Here is a 21,749-nt window from a genome sequence, read left to right as displayed (position 1 = left end):
AGACAAAAATAAAGCATGGAGAAATTTTGTGGTTGGTGAAAGGCTAAAGCAAATAGTGTCTAATTAGCTTTATTTGGCTTTTTTTGCTTTAGAAAGGTAGAAACAATAATTATTGGAATGTTGAGTGTGTTAAGAAATGTATAATTGAGTGGTGAAGTTAAGGCTTCTCAAAATGCACGTCAAGCATCTCTATATGTTGCCTTGATACCTACCTAAACATGCAACCTTTTTCCATACTACACACTACTTACGTTAAGAATCACTTAGTTGGAAGAACGACGTACTGATTCAAAATTTGAAGTTTATGTATTTTCATAATTAAAGGGATGCGTAGGTCGCAGAAGCATAGTTATTTTGGAGCTAAAGGTTTTATTTGAATCTCCTTTGATAAAAAAAAATTAATTGAATTATTTTTATGTATTACTTTCTTATATATATAGTGTATATGTTGAATCTCTATCAATTAGTTCGTGTGTTTGTTTCTAATTGTTTTGGTGAAGCGGGACATAACTTATTTGATATTATAATAAAACATAAATTTATGTCCCGCTAAAAAATTAGTGAATGTTTGACCATAAAAAGTAAATATCTTTCATTTTGTATGAAATTTTTGGATCTGTAGTTGGAGTTGGAGTTTGACCATGCTTTCTACAAAAGAATATTTAAAATTTGACTATATTTTTAGTTAGTATATTTGAATATACTTACTGCAAGAATATTCAAAATTTAACCATCAAATTTGCCCAAAGAGAATAACATCTCAATATTTTGAATTTGAAAAATTCCTAATGTCTTATAATTAGTGTTTTCAAAAACATTTTTGGGGCGAGTTTCAGGGCGGGGCGTATTAAAAATGCTCTGGGGAGTAAATTAAAGACGTAGATCCATAAGGCGTAAGTTCTAAAATTTGAGGCGTAAGTCTCGAGCATAAAAACGTAAGTCCTGGGCGTAACATCGTAGTCCCGGGCGTTTTAATTTATTTTTTTGAATCTTTTTTGCTTTAAATCATATTTTTTATTATTGGTGTACTGATATTTCTCAAATAGTAATTATAATTTTTTTGTCTTCATTATTGATTATTAATACTTATCTCAAATAAAAATCATAATATAATTTCTATATATTATAGGTTATTTATAAAAAAATATTTATATAATCATTGAAAGGTTTACTTTTACTTATTTTATTAGTAATAAAATTATAAAATTGAATATACATGAGACTATGCCCTGTAGATCCATGGGACTTATGCCCCGTGTCTCGAGGCTTACGTCTCATCCCGTACTATATAAAACGCATCGCCTCACGCCCCCACCTCTTAAAACACTGCTTATAATTATTATTTTTCTCTTTTAAATAAAAAATTACAACAAAAAAGAAGAAGAAGAGTGACGTGTTTTGTCGACCTGCTGACAGGACATTCCAATTAAGTAGGCCCACCGACCTTATTCCTCTTATTCATATTTGCATTTTCCACGACAAATGAAGGCTGTCGGCCCAATGATATAATTTGGCCCGTTTCTTCATATAATTTAGGAAAAATGATATATATCATATATAGTAACCAGACGAGAGGGAGTTGCTCGGATGGTAAGCACCTCTCACTTTCAATTCGAAGGTTGCGAATTCGAGTCACCAAGGGAGCAAAAAGGGTGGGAGCTTCTAGGGGAGGGTAAAAATAAAAATAAAAATAATATATATATATATATATATATATATAGTAATCTAATTTAATCTATATTTTTAACTAATTATCTACCATTTCAATATTTAAAGTTTTTATGTATCATATTTGAAATGAGATGCACCACTTCCTACAAAAATAGTTCAGAATAGCAAAATTTTATAGAATCTATCTATCAATTCACATTTTTAAAAATTATTTTGAACGATACTCTATCCCTCAGTTCACATTTTCAATCCTAATTAACTCAATCTCTTACCCCATGTTCATCTCTCCATTCTTCCTCTTCACATGATTTTCTTTACTAATAAATCATCAAAAAATAAAGCAATTAAATCTGCTTGTTGAGGTTTTTTTTTTAATTCCTCTATATAGTTGAAATTAATGTTATGTATCTTTCACTCAAAAAGATTTTGAATCTTGTATTGTATAAAATAAAATGACATATATTTGATAATGTTATTTTTTATTTTTTATATCTAATTTTGTTTGATATAAAAATTTATTATCAGATAAATGTATATTCGATAAGTAGTAGTTTAATTAAGTCTTGTGTCTGATTTTGTCTGACAAAAGATTTATTATCAAATAAATGTGTATCCAACAAGCAGCAATGTTAATCAAGATCTGAGTCGTATCGATCCCTTAAGTAATGGAGAATCTGAACATGTATATGTATTTATTATTAAATTTCAAATAGATGATTGTTAACAATACAATGATATTTCACTTTTGTTGAACTAAAAAAGTTCGTAATTATCAGGAATTTGAGGAAGAAAAAATGTAAAGTTTGTCGATTCTCTAAAAAAATTTGGAAGAATTTTGAATATTTTAATTTTTTTAGGAGTTGTTATACCGCGAGATACTCAAAAATTGTTACACACGCGATTTCTTCCTTAAATCATGTCTTTCTGTTACATTTCTTGTTTAAATACACTTGATTATATGTATTTGGCTAACATGTATTCAATATACATGTATGTGGATACGTATACATGTATCTGAGGTGTGAATTATGATAGCATTTGTAATATTGCAAATTCACAGGAAGGAAGGTAATTAACTACTAAATTAGTAAAATTTGTGTTGTTTACCCTATAATTCAAAGGAGATTTTGTGTTGGTCGAAATTGAATATTCAGTGTATATTTCATGTATAGTCAGTATATACTTTATGTAGAGTGTATCATAATGTATTACCAGTGTATATGCAAAGTATAAAGAAACTATTTAGCCTTTTTAATGTATCATAATGTATACTCACAGTGCATACTTTTTATGTGCTTTGACTCATATATTTGAAACCATTCCTTTAAACTTTTGATGAACTTTTTTATAAACTAATTATTTTATTGTATATATCTGAAATTGTGCCTTTAAAATTTTGATAAAATTGGCGTAACGTCTATGATATTTGAAACTTTAATTTAGTGTTTTGATTTTTGGATATCAAATTCACTTAAAAGGTAGGCATTCAATTTTAATTTTATAATTTCAATTTTATTATCATTTAAAACTTCACTTATAAGTCTAGTATTTTATTATTATTTTTCTTTTTTATAATTTTAAATTTTATAGTAAAAAAAAGATTCATGTTTGACGTGAAGAACTTGAACGTATCGTGTGGGGAGATTATATTAGAATAATTAGTTATGTAAGATTTTATACATATTTGAAATATTATAATAACATTCAATCACATCCATTTATCTATAAAAGAAATATAAAAATATAATTAGTTAATGCAGGATATTCTAATTATTACATTGTTTATAAAGTATAATTAAGAAAATTTTAATAATTTTCATAAATTATAAAAAAATTATGATACGAGGAAAAAAATCTATTAAGCATAAGTTTTGATATCTAAATGCATATTTAGACAAAAACTTTAAAATCATGTCTAAATGCCTATTTAGCATCCCAAAATCCTTTTCTCATGAAATTATAATATTTTCAAAATAGCGTTTGAATCAAAATTATTATTCCATTAAAGAGTGTAATAATATATTGTATTCTATTGAAAAACTTTACTCTAGATTGTGTTCAGTGCCAAAGAATTAAATACAAACTGAGAATATAATACCAAATTTATAGGGTATGTTAGTATAAATATGTTTTGGTTATAAAATCTTCGTAATTCAACTTAAAATTTGATTTTAGAATATTCAAATATTATTCTTTCATTTTGAAAATAGAAAGTTGATTAATTTCAATTGTTACATGAAATATTTATGTGGGTCCCACTGAAGGTCTTGACTGTTGCACCAAAAAGCAGAGCAGAAAGAATCAGAGGTGTCTGAACAAAGCTAACTTCTTTGATTGCTGTCTCTCTCTCTTTTAGGTCTCTGTGTCACTATAAACTTTAATATTATGACATTTTTAAACTAAAAGTTTTAAAAAATTAAAACCATACAAATATTATTAGGAATTTTTTCCAAAATTATGCAACCTAGAATAATGTATTTTGTGTTATATATTTCAATATAAAATATAGTACTCTAATACATTATTATTACTCCCTCCATTTCCTTTTAAGTAATTTCTACTCTTGTTAATTTATTTAAAAAATTGTATACATGCTATTCTTTTCAGGTCCTATTTTGGAGAGTATATTTTTATTGTTATTCCAAAATAAGTAATTTATCAAGTATTAAACTTATTTTCTGAAAATTACTTTTATTTAATAAATGTTGTAGAAGTCTCATATTTCCATGTGTATATTAGTTTATTTAAATAAAACTTATATGATTAATGTTATTAAGTTATATTTGATATGTCAAATTCTTTAGAATCGTTTGATGGCTGAATAGATTTATCAATATAAGCTACGTAAGATATAATTATTTTATTTTTTACTCGTATAAAATGAAATATAAATTAATTCATAATTTATACCTATTTTATTTATGTAAAATAATAATCAAATATCATTTGATATGCTAAATTTTATATAAAGTAACGAAATAATCTCATATGATATGATATGTTAAAGTTTATATAAAGTAACTATAATACCATCAAATTTAATACTTAATTATGTTAATGTTTTTTTAAATATATAAATAACAACCTCCATTCTTACCTCCTCGAAATAGAGGTAATATCGATCCTTCACCGATATTACTTGTGAATTTACATCATTTTATTTGTTCTTCTACGTGCCCATTTTACCCTACAATATGAAATTATGATTTAAAATCATGGCATGAAATTAAGAAATAAAATTAAAATTTTATTTGGACAAAACAATCATTGACCACCTAAAATCATTTAAAATGAAATGGAGGGAGTATTTCCTTTCACTATCCAAGAACTCTGGTACTGCATTTCAAGCACAGATTCCAAACAGAGCTAAAAGACAATTAGCCAAAGGACAACATACTGTCAAACTTGTACCTCTCAGCAGATACTTCCTTTCACTACAATAAAAATATTTTTAATGACAATAGATATTTACATTAACAAAAAAAATGTTAAATTTTATGGTATTAATTAATTGTTATTGGATTTAAAATTGCTAGAATGCTAATTGTCTTAGAAATATATTTAATGGTAATTAAACTATTGTAATTGTTGTTAAAAATTAATTTTGATGTAGTGTCTGTTTAGTTTTATAATTTGAAAAATTAAGATAATTTATTATTAAATATTATTTATTTTTTAATATTAAATGGCTTAAAATTAATAAAAATAATAAAACAAAATTACTATTTTATTTATTGCATTTTAAAAGATATATCGAGTCAAACATGAACAAGAAAAGATGACGAGGAACTAGTACCTTGCTTTACAACCACTTCACATCTTTTTTGCCTCTTCAGCTTTTTTACACAAAAATCAAGTAAATGCACTCTCAAAATTTCATCTAAATTCTAACACTATAACCAAACCCCATTTCCTTCCATTCTCCTCTCCAAAACAAAATGTTCATGCCCTGGTGCTTTTCTCATCTTTTCTTTCTTTATTTTGCTCTAAATGGTAAGTTAATCTTGTTTTTTACATTTTCCATTTTGCTTGTTTCTTTATGGATTTTTACTGAATTTTTAAGTTTCTATAAAATTAATTTTGCAGCTGCAGTTGGTCATGAATCAGTAGAGCTCTCAACTCTTGTGACTTTTCCAAGAACTGACATTACTACTAGTGCAGTTTCTTTGCCTATTCAAGACCTTTATGGAGTGTCCACTAATGTTCTTGAAGCTGAAAGTTGGCTAAGAAGCAATGTTTTAGCTCACTATCCAGCTACAAATATCACTACTATTCTTGTTGGTCACACACTTTTGTGCAAAATAAATCAAGAAAACAGAATGAGGTTAATCTTGCCATCAGCTAAGAACATTTACTACTCACTTACAAGATGGGGTTTGCATACTGAAATCAAAGTGTCCACTTCTTTTTCTTCCAACTGTTTGGACCAAGATTCTGGTTTGTACAATCTTGATTTGGCTCAAGAGTATATTAAACCTCTTCTTGACTTCTTTCAACATGTTAATGCACCATATGTAGTGAACTTAGGATATTTGGATGTAAAGATTGAATCTTTGATGAATAGTCATATAGGGTCTATGAAAAAGTTGGGAAATTTTAGCCTAAACAAGATTTTCTTGATTAGTGAGAAACCTAAACAGGGAAGATCCTTAAGTAGAAAGCTCTCAACTTTTGACTCAAAATACAGTAATTTTCCTACAAGGCCAACCCCATTAGCCCCAAATCCAAATCTGCCATCTCCAGCATTTGCTGCTAACAGTCCACTTCCTCCATTAATTGGAAACATTTCACCTCCTTTTGCTCCTGAAATGGCTCCTCCATTGTTCAATCCTATTAGCCCTTCTTATGGACCCCATTTGCCACCTTGTATACCATCTCATGGTGGGGGGTGGGGTGGGGGTCCAGTAGGTGCACCAGTAACAGGAGGTCATGGTGGTCGTGGGCTATGGTGTGTAGCTAAGCCTAGTGTACCACCAGAGACATTGCAAGAGGCATTAGATTATGCATGTGGTGAAGGAGATGCTGATTGTGAAGCTATAAGTCCTAGTGGAAGTTGTTTTTACCCTGATACTGTTGTGGCTCATGCTTCTTATGCTTTCAATAGTTACTGGCAGAAAACAAAAGGCAATGGTGGTACTTGTGGATTTGGAGGCACAGCTATGCTAATTAACTCTGATCCAAGTAAGCACTTGAAAATTACTCCCTCCGTTTCAATTTGTTTGTTTGATTTTTGAATCTTGATGTCTTCAATTATGGACTGTGTATGAAGTGAATAGTAGCATTAAGTAACATTATATAAGCATTGTTCTTCTAGTAAACTATACCTTCTATTTATTATTTTTTTAATGAACGTGAAATGAGCTACAACTGGAAGGAATAAAAATTTGTCTATCCATATTTCTGTGAGCACAAGGGTCAATGAGATAAATGTAACATTTTTGTTATATTATTGCAGGCCATCTCCATTGTCGATTCATTCTTGCTTGATACAAGTAGAATGGATGGAACTTTGGAATGCAAAATGAATGGAATGAAGGTGCTGGCATGAAGAGAATTGGGATCAAGATGTTGAAAATTTGTTTTTGGTGTTACCTCTAGTATAGATTTGTAGGAATTAGGTTTGCTTTAGGAGTTTAGATGAGCCAATGGGCTCTAGAAACTCTTTGGCTAGTGACTTCCATTTTTCTTATTGCACAATATTTGTACTTGTAGTTTACCACTCTACTTTGCCCTTTCTCGACTCTTCCATTAGTAGCTAAATGCCATGTGCTAATGAAGATATGAGTCGAATTCTTTAAAAATGCACTATTTTGAAGGATCTGACACACTTCCGAGCATTGTTAAAGAGTGCGAGCAACATGGTAAAAAACCACGGTCCCAAGACTCCCAAGTTCACGTTGATCTATTGATTAAATTCTTTGTGCTCCACATTCAATTCTAGGATGAACTTTTGCAACCTACTGGTAACTTCATCAGTTCTTTGATATATAGTACACAAGGGTTTGACTTCCTTTTTCTAGTTCCTCCAATATCGTTCAATTAAACAATACTCAATCTCATGTGGTGCCCGAGTTAGTTGAGTAGAGAATCTAAGAATCTTTCCAATGGAAGTCTTTAATTTGATTCCACCTCCATGTGTTTCTCGGTTGAGCTTATTATACGAAACCTGTCTAGTGCAGTTTACATATCCTAATCCCCAATATATAATAAATATATAATCTAAAAGCATCGGCAATGTGAGACCAAAAATAGCATACTGCAAGTGTAAGGCTAACAATGGATTTCTGTACAGATAGCCTAGGGATCAGATATCTATCTCACTTATACATTAGTGATCACCTTCGTCATGTCAATGACAGCTCCTTCCAGGTCATTCTGCCTTCCATCAGCACCATTAGTCATGTCGACCAGTGCTCCTTCCTGGTCATTCTGCCTTTCATCAGCACCATTAGTCATGTCGACCCATGCTCCTTCCCGGTCATTCTGCCTTTCCTCAGCATTATCATTTAAGCCCTTCTGCAAAAGATGAGCGTTGGTTGGTATGTTAGAACCTCGATCAGAGAAAAGAGCAGCTGGATACTAAGGTAAAAACTAATCTGTGAATCGCAGAATTCATCAGCTGCAAGGTTTCAAATGCATAGTTCTCTTTTCAGCTATTATTCTTTTATCAAGGACATCACATCTATAATCTTCACTAGAGGTTCTTCAATGTTTTGACAATTGAGTTATAGATCTCTATGCCCGTCGGTTGAACATTCTTGCAAATAACTTTTTGGTTTCCAATTTTTAGCTTGGTTTGAAATCAGCACAGTAATGGACGTTCGGTAGCCAGTTTGAGTTGTGCAAGTATTAGTAATGTAGAGATTGATTAAGAGTAAATTTATGTATTATTTTATGTAGGGATTAGTTATTTCACCTTCTATCCTGCATAAAATAACACATAGATTCCTCATAACTTATGCGAGGTTTCTAAATTGTCAACCAAACGTCGTGTTAATTTTATACATAAATTAATTATATCCTATTTACCTACCAAACATCGTATACGTTATACATAAATTAATACATGGATAATTTATTTCTTATCCACCCACCAAACGACTCCACACATAGGGACTACAGAACTCAATTTTCCACCATGCCTCTTTTCTTTTGGGTTCTAAATGAAAACTACCAAATATCATTTTGATATACACTATATATTTAACACACGCGTCTAAAATTTTCTAAAGCATTGAACCAGGAAGGAGTCAAGTAACAGATAATGTGTGACAAAGGAGGGGGAAAAAGGATAGCAGGCTCTGTCCATTGTTAAGTCAAAGTTGTACTACCCAATAAGTGCACTGAGTCTCAGAAAATAATCTTACCAGTTGTGTCATTCCTTCAGATGGCGTGTTCCGTAAAGAAGACACACAAGGAAGAGAACAGCAGAATTTTGAACAGACTATCCCTTAAAATATCAACGGAAAGGAAGAGCCAGGAATACAAGATATAGAAGTGTTTCATTTATTGAAAAAGCTCAAAGATCCCAATAATTGGGGTTGAGACGGTCCTCACATTGAAACAACTTTAGCAAGTCTGCGTGAGCAGTTATAGGAACTAAGATAACAAGCACTTGATCACAAAGCTATTCTACAAGTGTGAATATACCTTTTTAGTTAGAGTATGAGCTAAAATAAGTTCATGTAACTTGCGCATCAGCATTTCTTCCTCAACCTACAAGTAGAACAACATACATAACTGATCTTTTAAATTGAAAGGCAAATGGAAAGAAATCAAAAGCAACAAAAATTTACAAGCGGCTAATAGTGAGTTTGTCTCAAAGTAGTCACAATATCAGCAGCCACAATGTCAGTTTGAATGGTGATGCAACATGGGTGACAACCCCCCCGGCTCAGGGGGTCTTCCTATTGGTAAAAACCTACCAGGGAAAATCAATGGTACTATTGGTTTACCCTGATGTTCTACGACATACACGATAGTCATCTTGCAGGACCTCCAATAACAGTGGCACTATAGATAATACTTTGTTGTTCTACTTAATTAAGTTCATCTAAATACAAACCAAATTCACCGTAAACGAAACAATCTCTTTTGTTTTTCGTTTGAAAATCAAAATATCTCATCAAACGAATGCTATCTCAAGAGCAAGTTAAACAATTATTGGATGACTAATAGATCAGTCTCCCGATGGCCTAGTCAAAATGTTGTTATCCTAATCTCTACAGGCTGATTTTCCGAACTATGCATTCATGTAGATGCAAGAATATCTTAAAGATCATGAGCCTAAAGCACAATTTTGTTAGACATAAACCAGCTTTTATATGGCCCACTTCCACTCGTCTTGAGAAAGCAGAGAAACATAAAACATTAAATGGGCTTCATAGCATGGATAGAGTGAGACCAAGATTTAGAACTAGAAGGTTATGTATTAGTTATATTTATGTACTGTTTTCAATATCTTTCATCTATAGATACAACCTTATTTAAAAAGTACTAATTATTATTCTTTATTTTTTTTGGATGACCGTGAGGTCCAAGCCAGCTTTCGCGCACCTCCTAATTCCACGGGATACCTGCCACCTCCCACCAACAACAGGTACTAGGTAACCCAATCCACCAAGGCTAGGACAGATGGGAAGAATCACCTAGTGTTTTTGTCTTCGCTGGAATTCCAACCTGAGAACCTCAAGGTTCTCACCCACTTCATTGACTACTAGGCCACACCCTTGGATGCTAAAAGTAATAATTATACTGATGCGGGATATAGAAATAGAGAGCATGAACTCCTATAAGCAGTACTTGCCTCAGAAGGATAGCTTCTATGAATCCCTATATAAGCTTGGGCAAAGTGGACAACATTGGTCCAAGGTGGTTGGCAGAAGTACATAGAGAGATTGCTGGCTGGACAAGCATGGAAGAGTTGATGGTCGATGAGGTTGTTGACAAGGACATGGGCACACAACACGGGAAGTGGACAGATTTTAGCTTTGAAGCCTTCAAAGAGGGTGTTGATATTGAGAACGGGATCCTCTCAACTTTGATGGATAAATTGATCCATGACCTAATGTGAATGAGCCTCTTCTGGCTTTAATCAACATCAAGTTTGATACTTTAGATTTACTACTTTACTGCTTCCTTGTGCATTGTTTTTTTCCTCATGAAAGGCGGAAATCTTAATTTAAGCAAGATATCAGTGGCTCAAGTGATTGTTCATATTTATGTTCTAAGATAGGATCAGGGTTTCCATGATAGGAGGGTGCATTATCCTTCGAACGCGAATGCTCAATGAGAGGCCTTTCTGCCAATGTTTTCACTGATTTTGAGTGTGATATTGATAGGTGATCCCAGAATTAGTAGAGCATGTTGAGGGTTTGAGCTCAAACTCAGCTCTTCTGGCCCCTCTTTTACTCTACAAAAGCACTACTGCTAGAATTTTTAGAACAGAAACATTTCTATATTTTTTATAAGAAGATTGACATTTCTATATCAATGGATGATTTAAACTGAAATCTTTATTATTATTACCACTACACTATTTAGAGAGAGTTAAACAATTTTCTTTCAGCACAAGTGTTTATTGTAAATTTTCTTAACTATAAAAATTACTATGATTTATAATACTACTTACCTCCAATATAATTTCCAAAAAGTATAAATAAGACATGATGATTTGAGTTCGAAATGGCAATGGACTTAAGAGAGCCGTGACACGAAGGAAAGCCAGAAATGTGGTCCTACTGGGAACGCAAGCAGAGCTTAATAGAATTGTTAAACAAGCGTAAAGGGCTAAATTGAATACCTGAAGCCTGTGCAATTCATCCGACATTGCTTTATGGGCATTTGAGAGTAGTTCACTTTCTTTCTCCAGATGCCTACACCACAAACATAAAAGGAAAAATTAAAACCCACATACAAAACTAAAAAAAGAAAAGAAAACATACTGCACAGAAACAGAACAATACGAAGAAGGTGAAAAGAACTTAAAAGAGCAATTACTTGAAGGTTTCTCCTGCATATTTGGGATCCATTGAAAAAAAAATTGATCTTCTTCCACGAACCCTTCAGTGGGAAATAAACCTTCACTTCAGTTTCAACAGGAGAATCAAAGCTTTAAACTGATTCAGAAAATCGCAAAGAATCCTAACAATGGAGAAACAATGAAATTATTTCCAGAAGGAGGAAGAAGAAAATAGCTATTTGGATACGTTGGTCTTTTGTTGCTGGACCTACTATGAGATCCCCAAATAAGGGTTGGTTTGGATCAAGTTGGGCAGTCCCAAAACTACAATTCGCACGAATACCCTATTTTGACATCATCTTTCCTAATTTTTATCTTTAGCACTTTAAGTAATAAATATAGGAGAGACTATTTAATTACTTGCTAATTCTCCCTATAGTTTGAAATAATTACATTTTATCTCACTATTTAATATTTCATATCAAATTTCAAGTGAGATAAATGCGAATTACACTAGATGCACATTATATACATGTATCTCGTATGATTCGCATATATCTGAAAATCCAGATATACGAGATATGAGAGTAGCGAGCGAGATAGGAGGAAGGCGGGAGAGGAGAGCGAAATTTGTCTATGTATCCCAGATACATACGAATCCGCTTGAATAAGTGTATCTAGAACAAATTACACATAATTTTACCTCATGTATCCCGAGATACATTTATCTGGGCGTATTTGGACGCACCAAAATCTAGTAAGATTCGTAATACTGCAAACCAACATGATCTAAGTATTCCTAACCTAATGATTTTTCTCTAAGTTACCCTAAAAAATAACCAAAAATATCCTTGACAAAAGAAAAAGCAAAAGAAAATTTGCAAGATATAAAATATGCTTTATGGAACAAAAAATTGTCAAGGCAAATTCACAAGACACAAATTATGCCTTGTAAGACATAAATTTAATTTCAGAACATTATGCCTTAAAATTCATAACCCACAAATTATGCTTTTACCTAGTTTCTACAAAACATGTTTTATAGGGCATAAGTTCAATTTCAGAATATTATACTTTAAGAAGTTCATAACCCACGAGACATAACTTAGTTCCTACATAACTTATGTCTTATAAAGCACAAGTTTAGTTTTAAAACCCACAAAATTAAGCTTCAAGGGGCATAACGTATTCCTACAAATGTTTGTTGGACAAGACATATGTTATCTAAACTTATGCCTTGCGAAATGGATGCTATACAACTTATGTTGGACAAGGCAAATATTCTCTAAACTTATATTTTGCAAATTAAATACTACACAATTTATGCTGAACAAGGCAAAAGTTCTCTAAGCCTCGAATAATATTTCATCAATCCAAGTCATGGTAACCAACAACACTAGATGGCAAAATGCACTAAAATTTCCATCATTTAACTTAAGCCAAAATGAAATTTATATTCACATGACACTACAAAGAACCAAAGACTATAAAGAAGTATTCTAACATGAAAATGGATACATAAACGAAGGATAACTACGATATTGTTTGAAATTTCCAGATTTTGATTAATGGATAGCACTAACATCAAACTGAACTACACTTAAAAAGAAAAGAAAGCAATCAAGTTCTCAGCCACATTTTCGAAAGCAAAACAGTTCCAACATGTAAAGGACTAGACACGCATAGGAATGAGCTAACGATAAATCTATGAGCCAAGTTGAAAAGAGATTACAGTGAGTTACAAACATGACATTAATACAAGAGAAAAACAGCCAGCATTCAAGTTATGCAAGAATTTAAATAAATCGTAAGAGATTAGGCTAACATGATGAGAAGCTACAACTATACATTAAAACGACGACAACCAAAACACAAGTAAACAGTGAGAAAGCAAGAGTATACAACAACAAATCTCAAGTTGAAGCTAAATGACCACTATTATCATTTCGAGTGAGACAAGGCAGTGGCTCAGCTAACTATAGAGCTAACGAATATGACGAACAATATATAACATCCAAAGTGATTTCACTGATGCTTAACTCACGTTCACAGCTCAAAAACTCAAAGAAAAGTGAAACACAATAAAAGGAATCAACTCCACATAACAAAATCGGTACAAAGAATGTCATACAACACACTATATCTTAAGAGAGAATGGAGTTACCTTTCTTAGAGCAGCTTTCCGGGATAAGAATTGGAGGAATTGTCCGATTCGAAATTTGAATTCCTTAGATAAGGTTGAAAGCTGTAATTTGTACACAATTTCCTCAAGGGATAGAAATTGAGAGCCCTTGATTGTTGAGCAAGGACGAGGAAGCACCAAGATTTTGACACCTAGATTATTCGAGAAGAGGAGGACGCGCGATGGGTTGTTTTCCGGGTTTGCAGCGCCAGAGAGAAGAGGAAGATGTATACTGTATTTGTTGTTGTTGTAAAGAGAATTGGTCGGCTATTTGAATTGTGAGGTGGAATGGATTGTTGATTGTATGTTGTTGGGCTGCTGGGTCTTGTGGTGTAAAGAAGAAATGGGCTTAATTGGGAATTGAGAGAAGGAAAATGGGTCCAAGATTGGAGGCAACAAAATTGTTGGGTTTGCAATTGGAGAGATGGCCCAATTGTAGCCAATTGTAGTTGATAATTTAGCCAAAGTTAATAAGTGAATCCAGCTAAAGATTAAATAAGACGAATTATAACTAAATAATCTAAAATTATAACCATAATTTAAACTAAATTAATTTAATAAAATATTTAACTTAAATATATTAAATCTTTTATAAAATTAATTCTTTCAAATCGTTTGAAATTAAAGAAACTTGAAAATTAATTTATATCGTGGATGGTTAAAATTGGGTGTCAACAACTGTCCCTCGTTTGACTTGGATTGATGAAAGAAATTCGAGGCAAACGAAATTGACGAATCCAATTTTGACCAACCACATCTCCATCTTTCAGAAAAAGAATTTGGTACAGACTTTAGGAATTATGGCCGAACTTCAAAAATGGATTTTCTACATATCTCAAGCTATATGATAATTCTAGTCACTTGTAGTTCAGTACGCTTGATTTGACGCACGATTCTGAAAGGATTCAGAAGCGATCCCAATATCAAATTATGAGGGCACCGAAATGCTCGATCGGGGATAAGATTTAAGAGAGAATGTTGGAGTATATCCGAGTTTTTAACATTGATCTCGCTATCCCTTGACTCAGGAAATCAGACTATTTGTAGTTTGACTTGATCGATTGAAAAGGAAACCTAGTATGCTAAGATAACCTTTAGTTCTAGAAAAGTGACAAATAGGTCGAATTATGAAAAATAGGCTTGCAATCTCTTAGCCATGAATATGGAGCTCTTTACATTCACAAGTAAGAACTTACATAGACATAATTTCCAAAATTACTGGTACATTATCACTCAAATTGGAAAGTTGCCTCCGGTGAGAGCCAAAGTTTTCGGATGCAAAATTGAAACTAATAAGCCCAAAAAAAAATATCCATATGCCTTCTGATAGGGGTGTGATTTGATTGTGGTGGAAACCTCTCCTCAGCTCGCGTCTGAAGAGTTTGACATTCCTCTTTGTACTATGTCCCAGTTCGCTGCTAAGAAAAAGTTCCACGTTATGCTGCAACCTTTTTTATATCGTTCATATCTGTGGTTTGTTTGAGAATTCATCCTTTTGGATGCTCTCGATAAATACTGAGATAAAACTCATTAGTATAAAATGTAATTCAAATAGAGAGATAGTGTATTTTACCATGTCGACACTTAGCTATTTCCTTCAAATACTAGACGTCAGCTTCTATCAATTTGACGTAAAGCAAATAAAGCTTATACCTCATATTTTCAATATAATTCTTCAATGTACTATTCCTTTCATATTGAAGTAATAAGAAATATACTGATGTAATACGTTGATGATATTCTTGCAATGAAGATACTGATGATGCATCACCAGGCAATGATAATGATAACGATTTTCTGAAATGAAGTTAGTGCCTCACTGGGCAATAAGGATGATGCCTCACTGGGCGGTGACGATGATGATGACTTCCTGGTGTTGAATGAAGATAAGGCCTCACTGGATAATGACAATGATACCTTACTAGGTAATGAGTTAAAAATGACTTTTTGACGCTGGATGAAAATAAGGCCTCACTGGGCAATGATGATGATGACTTCCCAATGCTGAATGAAGATAAGGCCTCACTTGGTGATGACGATGATGATGATTTTCCGGGGTTGAATGAAAGATAAGGTCTCACTAGGCAATGACAATGATGATGACTTTTCGATGTTGCATGAAGATAAGACCTCATCGGGCAATGGTAGTGATGATGACTTCTCGGTGTTGAATGAAGATAAGGCCTTACTAGGCAATAACGATGATGATGACTTCTCGGTGCCGAATAAAGATCCTTCTCACTGTAAATGACAATGATGATGACTTTCGATGTTGAATGAAGATAAGGCCTCCCTGGGCAATGACGATGATGATGACTTTCCGTGTTGAATGAAGATAAGGCCTCACTAGGCAATGACGGTGATGATGACTTCCCGATGCTGAATGAAGATAAAGCCTCACTGGGTAATGACGATGATGATTAGAGCTGTCGAAATGAGCTGGCCCAACCCAACCCAACCAAACCCTAATAGGCTAGAGAGTTAAATGGGTTAGGATGGTCAGACCCTTTAAATTAAAGAGCCTATAAAATAGCAACCCAACCCAACCCTAAGCGGACCACGGGTTGAGACGAGTTGGCCCTTCAACCAAAAAATGAACAATATTGCTCTCTTAGAAAGAATATCTAAGAGTATCGAACGTTGATGTTTGATAACACGATATCAATACATACAAAAATTTATTTATGAATCACAAACTTCGGTGAAAACTTATAAAAATACATAATAGCAAACATAAGATTTAACAGAAAAATGTTGATCATACCACCATTCCTCCCACAAAATATTAGCTGGTTTAAAAGATTTCCAGCAACACAAGGCAATCCAAAAACTTAACAAATCTAAATTGCTAAATATTACATAACCCATTAATTAAAGTTTTACAACTCCGCTTCCACTTGTACCATTGATCATATTTGAATCAACATGTGATAATGTTTCATTAAGAAGTTCATCTTCTTCTATGATTCACCATACAAAATGTTAGTTAGATAATAATTAACAAATACTTTCAGAAAAAGAGTGATATATTAATAGATTAGATAGAAAAATATTACCCTCATTAGGTTGAGTAAACCCATGCAATCAATTTCTTGTAGTGACAAGAGTTTGGACATTTTCATGATGGATACAATTTCTATATTTGGTAACAACACGACCACAAATACAAAATGTTGATTCAGATGCTACGATGGTAATTGTAACACTAAGAATATCTCATGCCATTACCGAAAGATTTGGATATTTTTTTTTCATTATCCTTTCAATACTTAGTAACATCCATCTCATGAAAAGTCTCATAATTGAGCTTTTGTTCCTCCAAATAAAGGTCCAATTCTGACTTTCTAGCAATGCAAACAGATGTACCCTCAAACTCATTAAATTCCTATTAATTTGAAACATGAAATATGATAACGATAAGAAGACAAACCACATCATAGCAAGTAAAAAAGTAAACTGATTTTAACTTCAAATAAAATAGTAAAAGGTAACTCATTTTTTTTGTCTTACTACGCATTAAACAGAACTACAAAAACCATCCAGTAAACAAAATTAGTTCTAAAATGTGTAAGGGGTTTTAATCACAACCCATCAAATTAGAGAATAAAAATGGTTTTAAGAAAAGATACAAAATGATTTAGAGAGAGAAATTAGATACTTACCGCAAACAAAGTAGACTTCTTTTGTTTAGATTAATTTCCTTCTTCAGTTGGTTTGGGCCGAATAGTAGAAATAGTTGCCCCAATTTGATTATTTGCATACCGTTCATAGAGCTTGTATAATTTTAACTTTATATGTCAAAGAAGAGTTCAACTTTGAGAAACAATATTCTAAAAGTTGCATCTTGAAGCGAGGATCCAGAATTGCTCCAAATGAGAGTATAAAACTATATCTATTCCAATATTTCCAAAACTTTTTGAACATTCTTACAACCATTTCATTAATAACTTCATCTAAATTACTTGAATTCTCCTTCAGCAATAAAGCTGTCAAAATGAGCTTGGCCCGCCCGTTAAGTTGATCCAACTCAACCCTTGAATTAAGTGAGGTTGGGCCTAATTTTTTTGGCTCTTTTAGGAACGAGGCTTTTTGGCCCAACCTCATTTGGCCCGCTAGCCTTGTAGTCCCAACCCGCGAGCCTTAGATCATATCATGTGGGCTATGAATGTTTAAAAATATTTTTATATATATATATTTTTAGTAGTGTTTTATTTGTAAAGATTTTATCAATAGATATTTTTAAAAATATATAAAATCAAGTCCTTTGCAAATCTTTTACATTTTAGGGCCATGAGCCCACTAAATTTTCTTTATTGCCCAAGCCCATTACTCCATTAGGATTTTGATTCATTTTTATAAGTATATATATAATGGTATATATTCTCTTTTGTCTATTAAACGTTAGCAACTTTCTTTTTTTAGGCATGGCATTAGGGTTTTGAAGTCGGAAAATAACTTTTGACATATTTAACATATACATGGAAATCAATGGAGAATGATGTGAATGTAGTGCACATGAAACTAGTGTAGGGGTGAATGAATATATAGAATCCCCACAAAAGTAATTACGACAGTTAAAATCATCTGTTTGGAGACATTTCAAGAAGATTGGTAGAGATATAGATGGAGTGGTAAAAGCAATATGCAGAGCTTGTAAGGATTCATATAGGGTTGGTTCTACTTTTGGACCTAATGGTAAGAACTATGGAACATCACATTTGAAACGTCATTTATTTAAATGTATAACGGTAAAGTATTATGATTTGGCTCAAATATATATAGATCAGCAAGGTAACATACAGTTGAGAAAGATAGATCAATTGATTTCCCGTGAAAAGCTTGATGAAGCTATTAATGAGCATGATTTGCCGTATTCTTTTGTTAAATATAAAAAAATTAGAGCTTGGGCAGATTATGTAAATCCAGAAGTGGTAATGCCATCGAGGAACACTTCTGTTGTGGATGTCCAGAAAGTGTATTTTAGAGAGAAATAAAAATTAAAAAAACAAGTCTTGGATAAGATTCCTAATCAAGTTTGCTTAACTTATGATTGCTGGACAACAGTTACTTTTGAAGGATATCTTTGTTTAACTGCTCAATATATTGAAGATAATTGAAAGGTAGTAAGTAAAATTTTGAATTTTTGTCGTATGATTCCTCCTCATTCTGGAGTTGAATTGACTGCAACTATATATGATTGTTGAAAGAGTGGTAAATTGATAGGAAGGTGTTCTCTATCACTTTAGATAATGTCACTAACAATGATAACATGCAAACTATTTTAAAAGGTCATCTTGGTTTGCGAAAGTGTTTGTTATGTGATGGTGAGTTTTTTCATGTACGTTGTTCTGCTCATATTCTAAATTTGATTGTCCAAGAAGGTTTAAAGGCAACTAATGACGCCTTGTTTAGAATTAGATAAATTGTGAAGTATGTTAAATGATTAGCTGGTTGAATGAGAAAGTTTGAGCAATGTGTTAAGCAAGTTGAAATTAGTATAAATTTGGGTTTACGTTTGGATGTGGCAACTAGATGGAACTCCACGTACTTGATGCTTGAGAGTGCACTACAATATGAAAAAGCTTTTTCTAGTCTACAATTAATTGATAGAAATTACTCAAATTGTCCTACATTTGATCATTGGAGAAGGGCAGAAAAAATATTTGAATTATTGGAGCCTTTTTTTTTTTTTTATGAAAGAACAAACTTAATTTCTCGTTCAAGTTATCCAACTTCCAATTTGAACTTTATGCAAGTTTGAAAAATTGCATGCTTGTTGATTAAAGCTGTCAAAACAGGTTGGCCCAACCCAATCCAATCAAACCCTAATGGGTTAGAGAGTTAAATGAGTTAGTATGGGTTGACCTTTTTAATTAAGGTCCTATAAAATAGCTGCCCAACCCAGCCCTAAGCGGGCCACGGGTTGGCCCTTCAACCAAAAAATGAACAATATTGCTCTCTTAGAAAGAATATCTAAGATATCAAACTTTGATGTATGATGAACATGACATCAATACATACAAAAATTCATTTATGAATCACACACTTCGGTGAATACTTACAAAAATACATAATAGCCAACATAACATTTAACAGAAAAATGTTGATCATGCCACCATTCACCCACAAAAAACTAGTTGGTTTTAAAGATTTCCAGCAACTTAAGGCAGCCCAAAAACTTAACAAATCTAAATTGCTAATTATTACATGACCCATTAATTAAAGTTTTACAACTTCGCTTCCGCTTCAGCTTCCACTTGTATCATTGATCACATTTGAATCAACATGTGATATTGTTTCCTTAAGAAGTTCATCTTCATCTACCATTCACCGTACAAAATGTTAGTTAGATAATAATTAACAAATACTTTCAGAAAAAGAGTGATATATTAATAGATTAAATAGAAAAATATTACCCTCATTAGGTTGAGTAAATCCATGCAATCAATTTTTTTTATAGTGACAAGAGTTTGGACATTTTTAATGATGGATACAATTTGTATATTTGGTAACAACATGACCACCAATACTAAATGTCGATTCAGATGCTACGGTGGTAATTGGAACACTGAGAATATCTCATGCCATTATCGAAAGATCAGGATATTTCTTTCATTTTCCTTCAATTCCAATACTTAATAACATCCATCTCATGAAAAGTCTCATAATCGAGCTCTTGTTCCTCCAAATAAAGGTTCAATTCTGACTTTCTAGCAATGCAAACATATGCACCCTCAAACTCCTATTAATTTGAAACATGAAATATAATAATGATAAGAAGACAAACCCCTTCATAACAAGTAAAAAAGTAAACTGATTTTAACTTCAAATAAAATAGTGAAAGGTAACCTTTTTTTTTTGTCTAACTACACATTAAACAGAACTACAAAAACCATCAAGTAAACAAAATTAGTTATAAAATGTGTAAGGACTTTTAATCACAACCCATCAAAGTAGAGAATAGAAGTGTTTTAAGAAACGATACATAATGATTTAGAGAGAGAAAATTAGATACTTACTGCAAATAAAGTAGACTTATTTTGTTTTGATTGACTTCCTTATTTAGTTGGTTTGGACCGAATAGTAGAAGCAGTTGCCCCAATTTTATTATTTGCATACTGTTCATAGAGCTTGTATAATTTTAACTTTATAGTAGCAGTCTGCGCTTTTGAAGTTGATTATAGAGTTCTTGAGTATTTTTTGAGTTTGATTGATAATGGAGGTCTTTGAGTTCTTGAGGTGAGAGTTTTGCGAATGAGTTGAATCTCTTGGTAGATTTTTGTGTGAGTCTCTTGAAAACGTTCTTGGTTGTGAAACTTTGGAAATTTGAACAATGGAATTGCAGTGGATATATTTTGAAATGAGTTTGGGAGAGGAAGAAAAGATCGGGCAAAAATACCACGTCGTGGAGACACTTTTAAATTTCAGCTTCCAGATAGTCACCCCTTCTCCGCGTTGCGGAGAGGATACATTGTCCTCTACCTAAAAAAATATTTTGCGACCAAATCCTTCTCCGCATTGCGCCAATGCTCTCCAATTTGAGTCTTTGCTCGTTTTTATTATCAACTATCTAAGCCCCCATAAATCATTGAGGGATCCTACATATTTTAATCATAACTCTTGAATTCACATTTCAAATTCTAGGTAGAGTTAAAAGTAACGTTCGAGAAACCTTTTTGAGTCATTTTGAGAAGTCTTTTACAATATTCTAAAACTTATTTTAAGACTTGAGTAAATGAGTATGAGAATGAAGAGAGTTGAGTTTCATTTTTCAATATGAGTATAAGGGAAATAAGACCATAATAGCCAGTTTGTGCGATTCTGGCCAAGGGTTCGCTTGGGGCGAGCAATGGTTCTCGAGTGCCAGTCCCGCCTAGGGTATAGGCTCGGGGCGTGACAGATATGGGGATGAGTTCAGACAACTCAAAATCCTCA

The 21,749-nt window shown here is 32.6% G+C and overlaps 2 protein-coding genes across 4 annotated transcripts; one reads left to right on the top strand and one right to left on the bottom strand.

Moving 5' to 3' along the window:
- The first annotated feature begins 5,456 nt into the window (after window positions 1-5,456).
- Window positions 5,457-7,448, top strand: LOC125860424 (glucan endo-1,3-beta-glucosidase 12). Its single transcript, XM_049540381.1, has 3 exons — window positions 5,457-5,664; window positions 5,758-6,852; window positions 7,127-7,448. Exons 1-3 carry the CDS (start codon window positions 5,610-5,612, stop codon window positions 7,156-7,158), a joined length of 1,182 nt encoding a protein of 393 aa, XP_049396338.1. The 5' UTR covers window positions 5,457-5,609; the 3' UTR covers window positions 7,159-7,448.
- Window positions 7,449-7,893: 445 nt separating this feature from the next.
- Window positions 7,894-14,006, bottom strand: LOC125860425 (uncharacterized). 3 transcript variants are annotated; one of them, XM_049540382.1, is made up of 5 exons: window positions 13,797-14,006; window positions 11,671-11,814; window positions 11,474-11,546; window positions 9,322-9,387; window positions 7,894-8,187 (listed from the first exon to the last, which is right to left on the bottom strand). In XM_049540382.1, exons 2-5 carry the CDS (start codon window positions 11,700-11,702, stop codon window positions 7,993-7,995), a joined length of 366 nt encoding a protein of 121 aa, XP_049396339.1. In that variant the 5' UTR covers window positions 11,703-11,814; window positions 13,797-14,006; the 3' UTR covers window positions 7,894-7,992. The 3 variants fall into 3 exon arrangements, with proteins under 3 accessions (XP_049396339.1, XP_049396340.1, XP_049396341.1); XM_049540383.1 differs by having other exon boundaries at window positions 11,671-11,733; window positions 13,798-13,927; XM_049540384.1 differs by lacking the exon at window positions 11,671-11,814 and having other exon boundaries at window positions 13,797-13,933.
- Between the last annotated feature and the right edge of the window lie 7,743 nt (window positions 14,007-21,749).

The sequence above is a fragment of the Solanum stenotomum genome, chromosome 3 (genome assembly GCF_019186545.1).
Source record: "Solanum stenotomum isolate F172 chromosome 3, ASM1918654v1, whole genome shotgun sequence".
NCBI lineage: Eukaryota > Viridiplantae > Streptophyta > Magnoliopsida > Solanales > Solanaceae > Solanum > Solanum stenotomum.
This window is presented reverse-complemented; position numbering and strand designations above follow the sequence as displayed.